General features: G+C 47.7%; 1 protein-coding gene across 1 annotated transcript in view; it reads right to left on the bottom strand.

Moving 5' to 3' along the window:
- Positions 1–15,504, bottom strand: part of Alkbh5 (AlkB family member 5, RNA demethylase) — a 20,395-nt gene extending 4,891 nt beyond the window's left edge. Inside the window, exons 1-2 of the mRNA XM_013016553.1 lie at positions 14,006–15,504; positions 4,059–4,139 (exon numbers count right to left, since the gene is read on the bottom strand). Of these exons, the coding sequence (XP_012872007.1) occupies positions 4,059–4,139; positions 14,006–14,775 (851 nt within the window). The 5' untranslated portion in view covers positions 14,776–15,504. The remainder of the gene's footprint in view (positions 1–4,058; positions 4,140–14,005) is intronic.
- Positions 15,505–15,948: the final 444 nt, after the last annotated feature.

Raw genomic sequence — 15,948 nt, 5'->3', positions numbered from 1 at the left:
AAAAAAAAAAAAAAAGAAAACTGGGTCAGAAAGGTAGTAGGCCAATGTTCTGGATGCCATGAGAGAAAGGTTTAAGTCTAGGTGAAACTTCAAGCCAGACAAACAAGAACCATTGGGCCAGGATGGGGGTGGGCTATCTCCCTCCTCAGGAAGGTATTAGCATCATCACCATCTCTTTTTTTTCTTGTGTAGGTACTAGGGTTTGAAGTCACAGTCTTACACACTTCTTCAGCTTTCTTGCTCACAGCTGGTGCTCTACCACTTGAACTATGTATCCAGTCCAGCATTTTGCTGGTTAACTTGAGACTTTTCTGCCTGGGGTGGCTTTGAACAGTAATTCTCCAGGTCTCAGCCTCCAGTAACTAAGATTATAGACATCAACCACTGGACTGGACAGCATTTTCTTCCTTTCAATCAGGAACTAATGTTCTGATGCCCACAGGGCCAAATTAGTGGAACAGCAAACAAGGTGCCTAAGAGAAGGAACTGGCCCACCAGTCTTGGCCTTCATGCTGGGTTTCTGCAGGCTCAGAGTAGCATGATTTATCATCAAGAGGAGGAAGAGGCTGGATGACAGTGGCTCATGCCTATAACCCTAGTTACTCAGAAGACTGATCTGAAGATTGCAGTTCCAAGCCAGACCAGGAAGAAAAGCTCCTAAGACTCATCTCCAATTAACCATCAAAAAGTCTTAAGTGGAGCTGTGGCTCAAATGGTAGAGTGCTAGACTTAAACAAAAAAGATAAGGGACAGCTCCCAGGTCCAAAGTTCAAGCCCTAGTACCAGCAAAAAAGAAAAGAAAGAAAAAGTAAAAGGAGACTTCTTACTGGTTCTGCCCTTCAGATTCCAAGCTAGTCATTATCCTTCTCAATTTCCCCATTACAGGAAGAACATATGACTGGCTTTAAGATAGAATTCAGTTCTGAGGGTCTTGGAATCAAGACAGTACTACTGGGCAATACCCAGATATAAGAATGTGAATTAACAGCTATTTCCCACAGCTCTCTCCTATTGTAGTGTTGATGTCCAGATGGCAGAAATCAGCCCAAACAAGACTATTAGCCATTAAGCTCAACTTGGAAGATTCTAAAGCATTATAAAGATTCTAATAAGACTATTTTTTTGGGGGGGGGGCGTGGAGGGGATGTCAGTTGTGGGGCTTGAACTCAGGGTCTGGGTGCTATCCCTGAACTTTTCTGCTCTACCAGTTGGAGCCACAGTTCTATGTTTGGTTTTCTGGTGGTTAATTGGAGTCTCATGGTCTTTCCTGCCTGAGCAAGTTTGGAACCATGATCTTCTTATCTCAGCCTCCTAAGTAGGTAGGATTACAGGCAAGAGCCATAAGTGTCCAGCCATACTATGACTTTATAAAGACTTTAACATTATGAAATAAAGTCTTCCATGGGGCTGGGAAGGTGGCTCAGTGGTAGAGTGCTTGCCTTGCATGCCAGAGGCCCTGGGTTCGATTCCTCAGCACCACATAAGCAAAAAGAGAAAAGCCGGAAGTGGCGCTGTGGCTAAAGTGGTAGAGCGCTAGCCTTGAGCTGAAGAGCGGAGGGACAGCGCCCAGGCCCAGAGTTCAGGCCCCACGACCGGACCCCCCCAAAAAAAATCATCAAGATAGAGCCAGGTACTAGGGGCTCACAGCTGTAATCCTAGCTACTCAGGAAGCTGAGGTCTGAGGATCGTGGTTCAAAGCTGGCCAGGGCAGAAAATCTCCTATTAACCACCAGAAAACTGGAAGTGGCTGTGGCTCAAGTGGTAGAGCTCTCACCTTGAGCTGAAGAGCTGAGGGACTCTGCCCAGGCCCAGAGATCAAGCCCCATAACTGACAAAAAATAAAAATAAATCATCAAGATAGGAATAGTAGTATGCCTTACGTGTGAGAAGGATCTCTGTAGGGGCAATACCTCATGCTTAGTTAGGGAAACCAAGAGCTGATCATTCTTCCACACCCTGCTGAGGGATAGAACCTAACACCCTTGCAATGTCCCCAGCAGGGATGTTCCCTATGGACCCCTTTGGACACTTTGGCTCCAATGCTTATTAAACTATTGAACTAGCTTCTCTTATAGTTTGTCACATGTGAACCCCTCACCTCACTGCTTATGTGCCCACAGACTTCCTAGTACCCTTTAGATTTCTCTACATGTAATGAAGTCTCTTCTTGGATCCTATCAAATCCTTCACTCCATCTCTATAAAGTGTTTTAGCACTTGATAGTGTTTTGGACTTGGACTACCTCAGAGTTCCTAGACAATAAGCTTCCATAAAAATAATCTCTCGCATGCCAGGCACTGGTGGCTCATGCCTATAATCCTAGCTACTCAGGAGGATGAGATCTTAGGATCACGGTTCAAAGCCAGTCTGATCAGGAACGTCTGTTGAGACTCTTCTTTCCAATAAATCACTAGAAAATCAGAAGTGGTGCTGTGGCTCAAGTGGTAGAGCACTCACCTTGAGCTGAAGAGCTCAGGTACAGTGCCCAGGCCCAGAGTTCAAGCCCCACGACTGACCAAAAAGAAAAAAAAAAAAAGAATAAGAAGCTCAGAGCCAGGGGAGATGAGGAGATGGCTCAGTGATGAAGCTCTTGTTTAGTATGCTCAAAGTCCTAGGGTTCTATTCCTAAACTTCACAAAAGGAAAGAAAAAGGAAAATGGGGAGGATGGAAAAGATAGATGTTGGTTCTTGGTTTTAGGTTTTTCATTTATTTTTGGTTGTGGGGCTTGAACTTGGGGCCTGGGCACTGTCCCTGAACTGTTCTGCTTAAGGCTAGTGCTCTATCACTTTGAGCTCCATCACCACTTCTGCTTTTTTTGGTGGTTAATTGGAGACAGGGACTTCTGTTCTCAGGTGAGACCCAGGCACCATCTACTACCTTCAGGTGTTTGTCTCTGGAGAGCCCTCCTTGCATTCTACTAAGTCATTCAATGTCTGCCAGCTAACTTGGTTTGGAGATGTAACTTAATGGCAGAGCACTTGCCTAGCATGTGTGAGACTCTAGGCTTGATCACCAGCACAGTGTGGAAACAAGCTTGTGTTAGTGGTACTCTTGGCAGTAGCAAAGTCTAGAACACACCAATTTCAGTTAACATTAGGCAAATATATCTCTATAAATATTTAATCCAGCTTCATTTACACTCCTGAGCTGAGACCCTTTGACCAGCAGCAAAGAACTGGGCTATTTACTCTGTCTTGCGCCACAATATCTGGTTAATTAGACAGTACCAACCTCATGAATATAAATCTTTTTTTTTTCTTTGCCAATCCTAGGGCTTGAACTCAGGGCATGGACACTGTCCCTGAGCTTCTTTTGCTCAAGGCTAGCTAGCACTTTACCACTGGAGCCACAGCACTACTTCTGGCCTTTTCTGTTTATGTGGTACTGAGTAATTGAACCCAGGACTTTATGCATGCTAGGCAAGCACTCTAACACTAAGCCACCTTCTTAGCCTGTGAACATGTCTTATAACAACCCTGGAGTTGGGGGTCTTCCGGAAACTAAAAAGACTTCGGCCTATGCATCTCCTTTGACTCTCACCTCCACTGGTCCCTAAACCAGTTCCTGTCTCCAGCATCTGAACTTACCATTTTTGCCTGGCCAATAGTTTCCATCTTAGGAGTCAAATCTAAGACTGCCTCTCCCCCTAAGTTGAATCCATATTTTATTTCAGTTTTTTGATCTATCCCAAGGAATATACTCTTGTATATATGAGTTGGAAATGGAGCTGTTGGCTCAAATGACAGAGTGTAAAAAACCTTAGGGACAGCACCCAGGCCCTGAATTGAAGACCCTGGACTGGCGCGCGCGCGTGCACACACACACACATACACACACGACTGTGTCCTTAAATATCAGAAGCATGTGCCTTTGTTCACTACTAAACTCTCTAATCAGCTAAAGAACTTACTTTCTGATGAAAAGACAAAATGACATTATCTTTTCAGAATGCAAAGAAAAATTAAGACACCTTATACCCTTTTGGTCTTCCAGATTTCACTCTGGCCTGCCCCTGGCACAGAGAAGCAGAAGGCACTAGTCACACCAGGACACTTACTTCCTGAGGATGATGACTGCTCGGCGTTCCTTGATGTCCTGAGGCCGAATGCAGTGAGTGATTTCATCAGCAGCATATCCACTAGAAAGAAATACAGAATATGTCACCATAATCCACAGACACAGGCTGGGAATGTGGCTTAGTGGTGGAGTGCTTGCCTAGCATGCATTAAGCCCTGGGTTTGATTCCTCAGTACCATGTAAATAGAAAAAGCTGGAAGTGATGCTGTGGCTCAGATGGTAGAGTGCTAGCCTTGAGCAAAAGAAGGTCAGGGACAGTGCCCATGTCCTGAGTTCAAGCCCCAGGACTGGCAAAAAAAACAAAAACAAAACAAAAAAAGAGAAGAATCAACAGACAACCAAGTTCCTTGGAGCCAAGAGTATGACCCAGGTCTATGGCTGCTACTTATTATGTGGGAGGTTCAAGATCTATACAGAAGGGAAATACCACGTTAAGCTTTAGGAAGCTTTTGACCAGAAATCACTCAAGGAAAAACCTAGCATGAGGCAAAGGAGACACACTGGTCTCTTATGGCCAAAGCAGGACTCTACCATCACAGGCTAGAAATTCTTCTTGTAAAGATCCCTTAAGGAGCCAGGCACTGGTGGCTTACGCTTATAATTCTAGCTACTCTGGAGACTGAAATCTGAGGATTTTGGTTCAAAGGCAGCCCAGGCAGGAAAGTCCATCAGATTCTTATCTCAATTAATCACCAGAAAATCAGAAATGGCATTCCTGACTCAACGTAGTAGAGCACTAGCCTTGAACAAAAAGAACTCAGGGACAATGCCCAGGTCCTGAGTTCAAGCTCACAGCCAACAAAAAAAGATCCCTTAAGACTGGGTGTAGCTCAGTGGCAGAACACTTGCCAGACATGTGTGAACCCTGGGTTCAATCTCCCATCACTATAAAATAAAATGCTTCAGGGCTGGGAAGGTGGCTCAGTGGTAGAGTGCTTGCCTTGCATGCCTAAGGCCCTGGGTTCGATTCCCCAGCACCACATAAGCAAAAAGAAAAAACCGAAGTGGCGCTATGGCTCAAGTGGTAGAGCGCTAGCGTTGAGCTGAAGAGCTGAGGGACAGCGCCCAGGCCCAGAGTTCAGGCCCCATGACCGGACCCAAAAAATAAAAATAAAATGTTTCAGATAACAATAAATAAAAACAATAAAGAGCCCTCAAGAGAGTATACCTTTAAAGGCTCTAGAGGCAACTAGTGCTGGGGAAACCTTGGTGAGGAAACAAATAGCTGTTTAATTTTTCTACCCTTTCCTCCTCCTAGTATTCAGAGGAAGCCAAGGAAGTCTCTGACGGCACTGAGTCACAGGAAGAACAAGGACCGCCAAGTTCCAAAACAGAATTTTATCTACTTGGAAAAAAGCTTTCAAAAGCCTCCTTTGGGGGAATCCGAATTTTTAAGACAGCTGTGTTTGGGATATTTTAAGAATTTCTATCACACTCAAATTTCTATTTATTTTCAACAAGTTACATGATTTCAAAACTGTTCACAGGCTAATGAATGTAGGAAGAAGGCTGTCCTCTTCTCAGCTAGCATCCTTCTAATTTGAAACTCTTGTTCTCAAGTCCTTCACATGCTCTCACTGGGAACATAGCACCAAAGGGACAGATCCACACAGCCAGCGTTTACCTGCCCAGCCAGAGACCTGGTGAAAAAAGCCTCTCAAAAAAGCTGTCTAAAGACACATCAAAGGCCCAAATCTGCAGTACCAGACACAGGCAATGTTCCCTATTGTTAACAAGTGTTATCACTCTGTTTTACTTGGCTTTAGGCATATGACTGACCAAGGTTCTAACTTCTCTAGTAAGAAGCCACTTCTCTTAATGCAGTTCTAAAAGCAAGTCCTAGCCGGGCGCTGGTGGCTCATGCCTGTAATCCTAGCTACTCAGGAGGCTGAGATCTGAGGATGGCGGTTCAAAGCCAGCCAGGGCAGGAGAGACCGTGAGACTCCTATCTCTAATAAACCACCAGAAAACCGGAAGTGGCGCTGTAGCTCAAGTGGTAGAGCGCTGGCCTTGAGCTGAAGAGCTCAGGGACAGCGCCCAGGCCCAGAGTTCAAGCCCCACGACCGACCAAAAAAAAAATAAAATTAAAAATAAAGCAAGTCCTGATGTTTGTCAAAGCTCAAGACTGCCCCCAACCTCCAAAGGGCTCCAGAACAATGAGCTACATCAGGTTCCTGCCCTGAGTCCAGGCCGTACAACTAGTGTGTAGGTAAGAGCTGAACAGGACCACAGAAATGACCTTGGCACTGACCCAAGCTGGCAGGCTCACAAGTGCTGGTCTTCAAGAATTTCCTGGCATCTGTGACAACCCATTGACCATTCCTGAGTATTGAGCTCCAATGAGAGGGAACAGAAGCTCTCCAGGTCAAACTTTAGCAGAAAGTGCCCAGTGGAGACCACAAGAGTATTATTTACTGCTAAGAAACCTGCTTGCTACAAGAGACACTGAAAGTCCCAGTCTGCCAACCTGAAACTTAATATGCCCTGGGGCCAGCCCTACCCTTGGCATGAAGGAAAGTTCCAGGGCTGCCTACTCTTGTTTTCACAGGGAAATGAGAGAAGGAAATACCTTGTGTTGTCTAGCTTGCCTGTACCCTTTCTTGGCCTAGCCACCTTCCCCTCCCTGCCCCCCAGCAGCAATGATAAATATGTTATCCACATCAAGAGTGACCACCCTAGTGAGAGAAGGAGCTGACAAATATATATACCTCCTCCAGTAATCTTTCCTTAAGCCTCCTCTATCTTTTCTGCTATCTCACTACATCCTCCCAGCACTCTACTACAGTGCTCTATGAAAACTGCCTTCCCTGTTAAAGCTCTTCATTGGCCTCACTCAATTCTGCACAGAGTGAAAAAAAAAGAGAAAAAAAAAATCAAAAGTCTATTAATGTCAGGCGCCAGTGGCTCACGCCTGTATCTTAGCTACTCAGGAAGCTGAGATCTGAGGACCACTGTTCATAGCCAGCCCGGGCAGCCAAGTCTGCACAACTCTTATCTCCAATTAACCACTAGAAAACTGGAAGTGGCCTTCATGGCTCAAAGTGGTAGAGCACTATCCTTTAGCAAAAAGAGCTCAAGGACAGTGCCCAGGCCCCAAGTTTAAGCCCCACAACTGATACTGCCCCCCATGCCCCCGCAAAAAACAAAACCCCTCCCCCCAAAAAAACCCCAAAAAACAGTCTATTAATAGCCACAAGTTAGTGGCTCATGCCTGTAATACTAGCTACTCAGGGAGGCTGAGAGCTGAGGATTGCATGTCAAAACCAGCCCAGGCAGGAAAGTCCCTGTGCCTCCAATCTCCAATTAACCACCAAAAAGGCAAATGTGGAGCTGTGGCTTAAGTGGTAGAGTGCTAGCCTAGAGCAAAAAAGTTCACAGCCACTACTACCTGAGTTCAAGCTCTAGGATAGACACGCACGTGTGCACACACAGTGGTCTTAAGCACTATTCAACCACACTGGAAACCCTAGTGTCTACATCTGCAAAACAGTGCAGCAAACCCTTCCTCAGAAGATTAGATACAAGTTAAATGAATTGGAAAAACTATATAAGGGACTGGGTAGGATTGTACATCTATCTCTTCCCTAGAGATGATCTCAGGGGTGAGTTGTTAGGTTATATTTCCAAGTCGGCCACCATTCCCCATACCAACTCTATTTCCTGTTTAAGCTAGCTAATGGCTAAGATCATGGCCTGATGCCAGCTTCTTTGAACCTAACTTATCAGTACAGGCCTAAAGGATTAAGCATCTTAGACTTTTGGGAAGGAAGCAGCCAGCCACCTGGACACATACACCAGGACTGTGAGCTCAGGCTCAAGCTATTTACAGATCCAAACCTCCAAGAAAAGATATGGTTTAACTTTATGAGAAATTTTAGCTTTCAGGATCCAGAAGGCAGGCTCATCCCCTGAGATATGCCTCAGCATGACTCTAAACATTCTGCTGTATGAGATACAATCTACTATAATGACCCTACGGAATCACTGGCCCCATTTTACAGAAGAGGAAAACTGAAGACTTTGAAGGTTAAATAACCTGCTCAAGAACTGTTAAAAGTGGTAGGTGCTAGACTGCCACCAACTCTGTCATTAAATTCTTGGTCTGGGGAGGAGGATGTTAGGTCATGAATTTGGAAAAATGTAGAAATGTGGCTTAGTGGTAAAGTGCTTGCCTAGCATGCATGAATTTGAGTCCTCAATACCACATAAACAGAAAAGGCCAAAAATGGAGCTGTGGCTCAAGCGGTAGAGTGCCAGCCTTGAGCAAAAGAAGCTCAGGGACAGTGCCCAGGCCCTGAAGTTCAAGCCCCAGGACTGGCAAAAAAAAAAAAAAAAAGCCTACAATTACATTTTCTGATATAATCTGTTTTGGGGACCTTGCTGACTTCATAAAAAGACAGACAGGGGTTGGGGGTTTATCCCAGCGGAAGGGCGCCCGCCCGGTGCGCGCAAGGCCCTGGGTTCGGTCCTCAGCCCTGGGGGAAAAAAAAAAAAGACAGACACAAGCAGCAGCCCCATGGGAAGAGATTTGCAAAGATGCAAAAATAAGCCTATGTGCATCTATCCTGAACAACAGGAACCAGTATACAAGGATACATGCACCTCCACGTTTATTGCAGCACTGTTCACAATAGCCAGGATATGGAAACCCAGATGACACACCACAGATGAATGGATCCAAAAATTGTGGCATCTATACACAATGGAATATTATGTAGCCATTGGAAACAACAAAATAATGGCATTTGCAGGGAAATGGATGGAGCTAGAAGAAATCATGATGAGCAAGGTAAGCCAAGAGCAAAGAGACAAACAGCACATGTTCTCCCTGATAACTGGATCTTAAATCCAAAATGTAAGGTGATACAACAAAATTAACAAGACTTAAGAAACAAAGGACTTCCACTCATCTGGTCGAATCACTACTAAACAATCCCATGCTGCTGATCACGTATATGGTATATATGTGCACACCAAAGGGAAACCAGGAGGACGACACAGAACTAGAGGGAATCAGGGAAAAACATACAACAGCGGGACCCATCAGCTGCACTGGACATTAACCAAAATGAACTAAGCAACTCAATGGCAGTGATGGGAGGGAGGGAATAAGTGGGAAAGAGGGAACAGCTGACACTATGCAAAACAAAAGAAATGTACATATCACCCAATGTGGAAGAAATAACTGTATTGCAAAGTTCATAGAACTCATAAATGTTGGGGCTGGGGAGGTAGCTCAGTGGTAGAGTGCTTGCCTTGCATGCATGAGGCCCTGGGTTTGATTTCTCAGCACTACATAAACAGAAAAAGCCGGAAATGGTGCTGTGGCTCAAGTGGTAGAGAACTTGCCTTGAGCTGAAGAGCTGAGGGACAGTGCCCAGGCCTAGAGTTCAGGCCTCATGACTGACAAGAAAAAAAAAAAAAAATCTCATAGACTTTTGGGCTGGGAAGGTGGCTCAGTGGTAGAGCACTTGCCTTGCATGCATGAGGCCCTGGGTTCGATTCCTCAGCACCAAATATGCAAAAAGAAAAAAGCTGGAAGTGGCACTGTGGCTCAAGTGGTAGAGAGCTAACCTTGAGCTGAAGAGCTGAGGGGACAGTGCCCAGGCCCAGAGTTCAGGCCCCACGACCGGACCCAAAATAAACAAACAAACAAATAAATAAATGTTATAGACCAAGATAGACAATTTGCTCCATGAAAGTTAGAATGTGTTTGTGACTTTAACTAAGCATCACTATCCAACAATACTGTGAAATTTGGGAAATTATGTAACCACTTAATTACAGTAAAAAATTTGGAAAAAAAAAAGATAAGTCTGTATTTCCAGGGAGCTAGCTAGCACTATATCTCTGATGGCTTCACATTAACTGCCCTAAAAAGGCCTGCCTGCCAACCCTGAATTTTTATGGCCTACTTATTCTCTGTTGGTTCTGAGCTACAACTGAGACCATTGTTAGCTTCCTCACCGTTGCTGCCTTCTTTTTTTTTTGGTTGGTCATGGGCTTTGAACATGGGGTTGAACTCTGAGCTTGGGCACTGTCCCTGCGCTCTTCAGCTCAAGGCAAGCGCTCTACCACTTGAACCACAGCACCACTTCCGGTTTTCTGGTGTTTTTTTTGGAGATAAGAGTCTCACAGACCTACCCGGGCTGGTTTTGAACCACGACCCTCAGATCTCAGCCTCCTGAGTAGCTAGGATTACAGGTGTGAGCCACCGGCGCCCAGCGCCTTCTGTCTTGGCAGCACCAAGAGCACCTCTAGAGTATATAGCCCTAACTTCATCCCATGGTTCCTCTCCCTCTCATGGAGACAGAAGAGTCCATAAAAGAGGAGTAGACTAGGGCCTATTTGCCTATCCTAAATACTATTTAACTATTTTAAGGTAGCAGGCTATCTTTTGCTTTCAAATAGCAATCAACTCTTAGCCCCAAATCTACAGGGATGCCCACTCCACCCAAGTCAAACATTAATAGGACATTGCTTTCAAATAGCTGATCAACTCTTAGCCCCAAATCCACAGGGATCTCCACTCCACCCAAACCACACTAATGGAACCAAATATTAATAAAGGCTGAGCTCACTAGTACATATACCATGGCTGAATTAAACACAGTCATTTCAGGACCAGTAGCTAAGGCATGGTCTCTGATTACAGGTAAGCAATTAGTTAGCCTTGAAGTGGTTATTCTAATTAGTCAAAGTGGAGTCTGTTTTAACCAATTCCATTCACTTTTAGGGACACAAGAAAGAATGCCAGATGAATTGACATGAAAAAAAAAAGTAAAAAATACTTATTTCTTTAAAGAACAGCATAAAAAGGGAGCCTAACTAGGTCTGATATGGGAAAATTACAATAAAATAAAATAAAGCAAAACAGAAACTGCCAGCTAGGTTGGAAAAGAATATAAAACACTTCCATAAGAGACTATGTTCTTGTTCTAAATATCCAGGTTTAGACATTGCTGAGTCAATGTTTGCCACACAGCAACATCCCTGCTGACACTATTAAATATAAAACTGTATTCCTGCCATGTCGCCTTGGACAAATACAGAAACTATTACCTCTAACAAACGAAGACTCAGTCAGATGATAACAATTCTAAACTCCATCTACATTTGTAGCATACCAGTTTTCATAGGCCCCCCCCTTTTTTTCTTACCAGTCCTGGGGCTTGAACTCGGGGCCCTGGGCAGTGTCCCTGAGCCTTTGTGCTCAAGGCTAGTGTTCTACTACTGAAGCCACAGCATCACATATGGCTTTTTCTGAGTAGCTTATAGGAGATAAGAGTCTCATGGACTTTTCCTGCCCAGGCTGGTTTCAAACTCTAATCCTCAGATCTCAGCCTCCGAGTAGGAGGATTACAAGCACGAGCCATTAGTGCCTGGAAGCTCCTTTCTAACCTGCAACTTTACTGCTCCTAACTGCTGGGCTGCGATCTTAACCAAGAAGTGAGAGAAGGGGCTAGATCAAATGGTGGAGTGCTTGCCTAGCAACAGGGAGGCCCTGGGTTGAACTCCTGTCCATACCAACACTACCAAAAAGAAAAAAAGAAAAGAGAAAGTGAGAAAAATTCCTCCTAAATGCAGAATTTGATGAGGTGCACTCCTAACATGCAAATGTTCACATCCTCCTACATACCAAATAAACCAGGTGCTAAGTAAGCAGGTGCTAGAAGACTTAAAAGTAGTGAGAGAATCCAGAACCCTAGAGCAGTGGTTCTGAACTGGGAAGGACTGCCCTGAAACCCTCATTCCCTGGGACACTGGGCAATGTCTGGAAACATTTTTGGTTGTCAAGAAAGTGCTAGTAAGCCGGGCGCTGGTGGCTCACACCTGTAATCCTAGCTACTCAGGAGGCTGAGATCTGAGGATCGCGGTTCAAAGCCAGCCCGGGCAGGAGAGACCGTGAGACTCCTATCTCCAATAAACCACCAGAAAACCGGAAGTGGCACTGTAGCTCAAGTGGTAGAGCGCTTGCCTTGAGCTGAAGAGCTGAGGGACAGCGCCCAGGCCCAGAGTTCAAGCCCCACGACCGACAAAAAAAAAAAAAAAGAAGATGGACAAGGAAGTATCTGATAGGTAAGTTGTCCTTTAGGTTACAGGTGTGTAAGGAAGTCAAAGGGCTGTTTCTGCCACTGACTTCCAGGTTTTTCCACCACGAGGCCCTAGACATTCCAAGGTTCTACTGCTGCCCCCAACATGGGAGCAGTCTCAGCTGTTTGACTCAAATGAGATAGATGACCTGCACTGGTGATATTAAGAGGGCCTGTGGGACCTTGCTTCTCCCCAAACCTATGACCTAAGATGCTCATGGCTCTTCAAAAGTAAAGCTGCTCCTAACAAAATCCTAATATGGGGCTGGGAATGTGGCTCAGTGGTAGAGCGCTTGCCTTGCATGCCTGAGGCTCTGGGTTCGATTCCCCAGCACTACATAAGCAAAAAGAAAAAAGCCAGAAGTGGCGCTGTGGCTCAAGTGGTAGAGCGCTAGCCTTGAGCTGAAGAGCTGAGGGACAGGGCCCAGGCCCAGAGTTCAGGCCCCACAACCGGACCCCTCCCCCCCAAAAAAAATCCTAGTATGTTATACTTGGTGGTCTGAACAGCTGTAGTCTAGACCTCTTAAGAGGTTCTGGGGATTACTTTACCTTTTTCAGGGGTAGAACTACGGAGGTAGTCTCCAAATGCATTTTTCATTTTATATAAACAGCAAGAGTTCCAGCAGATGATACTCTCTGGGGTGGGGGGAAGAGGGCACTGAGCTCACTCTCAGCAGGATTTAGGGACCCAAATAAGACCTGCTGTTCATAGAACTGCAAAACCAAACACCAGTTCAAGATACCAGCTGTATTTTGTTTTTACTGAGTCTTAACAACAGGCAACACATCCTTATAAAGGACTTGCCGGGGGCTAGGAATGTGGCTCAGTGGTAGAGTGCTTGACTAGCCTAGCATGCATGAAGCCCTGGGTTCAATTCCTCAGTACCACACAAATAGAAAAAGCTGGAAATGGAGCTGTGGCTCAAAGTGGTAGAGTGCTAGCCTTGAGCAAAAGAAGCTCAGGGGCAGTGCCCAGGCCCTGAGTTCAAGCCCAGTGACTGGCAAACAAAACAAAACAAAAAAGGACTTACCAGCAACTAAGAGGGGAGAATTTTAAGAACATGCTGCACTTTATTCCAGACCAGACCACTAAATCGTTCAACTTCAGGGAAGTCACTCTCCCTTCAGAGAATGGAAAACCCATATCAAATAAACACTTATGGGGCTTCTGAATTTTCTGTTAAAGATCCCATGAACATTCAATCAAGAAAAGCAAGAACAGAACAGGAAAGACTTTAGACAGTAAGCTCAACTTTTTTCCTTTTGTTTTCTTTTCAGTGTGGACTTGGAAATGGAGGCCAAGAACCACAAGAATGACTCTTTACATCTTAGTCCTCTGGAAAAATGCTTTTAGAATAAGTCTGTAACAATCTCAAACTTTTTTTTTTTTGGTCGGTCCTGGGGCTTGAACTCAGGGTCTGGGCACTATCCCTGAGCTTTTTTGCTTAAGGCTAGCCCTCTACCACTTTGAGCCACAGCTCCACTTCCGGCTTTGTGGTGGTAAATTGCAGATAAGAGTCTCGGGGACTTACTTGCCCGGGCTGACTTTGAACCGTGATCCTCAGATCTCAGCCTTCTGAGTAGCCAGAATTACAGGCGTGAGTCACCAGTGCCCGGCTCAAATTTCACTTCAGAATTCCCTGATACTCACTATACTGTTTTAAACTCATGCCCCTTCCCCTGCTCCCCCCAACTAACAAATATAAGTATGGATCAGTACGACTAAAAAGAAAAGAAAAAAGCCTAGGCTCCAATTATTGGCCACCATCTCCTGGCCCGGGAGTACAGTTAAGGCAGCAGGGTGAGAGCCTCCCCTTTCTCCCAGGTAGGTTACCTGAGCACAGTCACGCTCCCCCTGCGCACCGGCAGGGAAAGCACGGGTTCGGATACCCGGATTGGCTTGAACTGGAACTTGCATCCGAAGCACAGCGCGGAGTCGCTAAAGAAGGACACAGAAACGATGGGGCGCTCGAAGATGTGGATGGGGTCCACGTGAGATACGATGCAGCCGCCGGGCTGGTAGTCGTTGATGACGGCGCTGTTGACAAAGCCCTCGGGGATGACGCGGTGCTCCACCAGTTTCTGGATCACCAGCTGGTGCACCCACTCGGGAATCTCGTCCACGTCGCCGGGCGGGTAGAGGCGTTCCTGGCCCGGTCCGCGCTTCTGCAGCTGGGCGCCGTACGTGTAACCCTCACCGAAGAAGTACTTGTTGCGCAGCGGGGCCCGGTCCACCGTGTGCTCGTTGTACAGGCCCTTCTCGGCGCGGGACACCACTTCGTCGATGCGGGCCTCGATCTTGGCGCACTCGTCCTGGCTGAAGAGGCGCATCTGGCGGATGCCGCTCTTCACCTTGCGCGCCTCCTCCTCCTTCTGCAGCTGCTGCTCCTCGTAGTCGCTGCGCTCCGGGTCCGAATCATCCTGGTACTTGCGCTTGGTCCCGGACACCGGGTAGGGCTCGGCGGCGGCAGCGGCGGCGGCGGCGGCGGCCACAGCGGCGGCGGCGGCTGCCGCGGCCTCCCGACTACCGGCTTTGTAGTTGTCCCGGGACGTCATGGACTTGAGCTTCTCACGCAGGTCCGTGTAGCCGCTGGCTGCCGCCATGGCCCCCGCGACGTTGCTCTAGGGTCCTCCAGGGCGGGCGGGCATGGCTCTTGGGAGACGGGCCCGGAGCCCCCAGAGGGAAGGGGGTCCTCAGTGCCGGGCCCCCATGCGTAGCCCGAGAATCCGGAGGGAGGTTTCGAGGGGTCGGGCCTCAGCGGCGGCGGGTCATGCAACGGTACAGACAACGGGACTTCCTCCTCCTCCACCTTCTCCACGTCCCCGGTGGCAGGGGCGCCGACCGCGCCTCATACCGCGGAGGGTGGCGGCAGAGGTACGACCCGACTCCTAGTCAGACCCTCAGACGCCCGGCCCGCACTTTAAAGCGCTCCTCACGACGTCACGGGCCGCCCGCCCGCCCGACGTCCGCCAGCGCCGCTCCTCAGCGGGCTTTTAGGCGCGCACGCGCAGTACTGACGGCCACCGCGGCTCCGAGCGCTATGGGCATGCGCGAGCGTGTGGACTGGGTCGGCAGAGGTGCCGGCGCAAGCGCACACGGGGTTCGCGCGTCGACTGCCGCCCCTCCCCCCACCCGCTGAAGGGTTTCGAGGGAGCTCTCTCAAACAGCGACCTGCCTCCTACGCCGCGCCGCGTCTGAGACCGAAGGGCTCCCTCTGCTGGGGTGCGATCACGCTGTCAACGGTGTTGCTAAGCCCCGTCATGGCCTCGTCCGAAAACCGTAGACGCTTCAGCCCCCAGCGCGCAATCACCGGGGAACCGCCACAACCTAGGCCGTCCCGTTACCGCCCCCTTTGGTGCTTCCACTTTTTTAATTGGACTGCCGGCCACGCGCCGGTCGAGCCCAGACTGGAGTTTCCGTAACTTGGTTGGTAATCATGGCTGTCAATCATGTAGTTTCCTTGGCTACTGCGTCCGTCATTTAATTAGCTGTGGGGCGGACGGCGAGGACCCCTGAAGGGCGAATGGGTGGTTAAACAAATGCCTGAGTGGCGCCGCCGCCAGAGGAAAGCCCTTAGGATGCCTATGGAAACTCCTGGAAACTGTGGAAACTTCTCAAACATAGGATCGAGAGCCTCGGGCACCAGCTCTAAACCTGACGATGACGGCCGCGCAATCTAGCCGCACGTCGTCAAGGCACCTCGCACTCCCCGCCGCCGCGGATGCCCGAAGCGGACGTTCCACGAGTCACGTCCCTGGGGCGGCGTGCGCGTGCGC

Source organism: Dipodomys ordii, unplaced genomic scaffold (assembly GCF_000151885.1).
Source record: "Dipodomys ordii isolate 6190 unplaced genomic scaffold, Dord_2.0 Scaffold31, whole genome shotgun sequence".
NCBI classification, from domain to species: Eukaryota; Metazoa; Chordata; class Mammalia; order Rodentia; family Heteromyidae; genus Dipodomys; species Dipodomys ordii.
The sequence above is the reverse complement of the archived record's forward strand: the minus strand, read 5'-3'. Positions and strand labels throughout refer to the sequence as shown.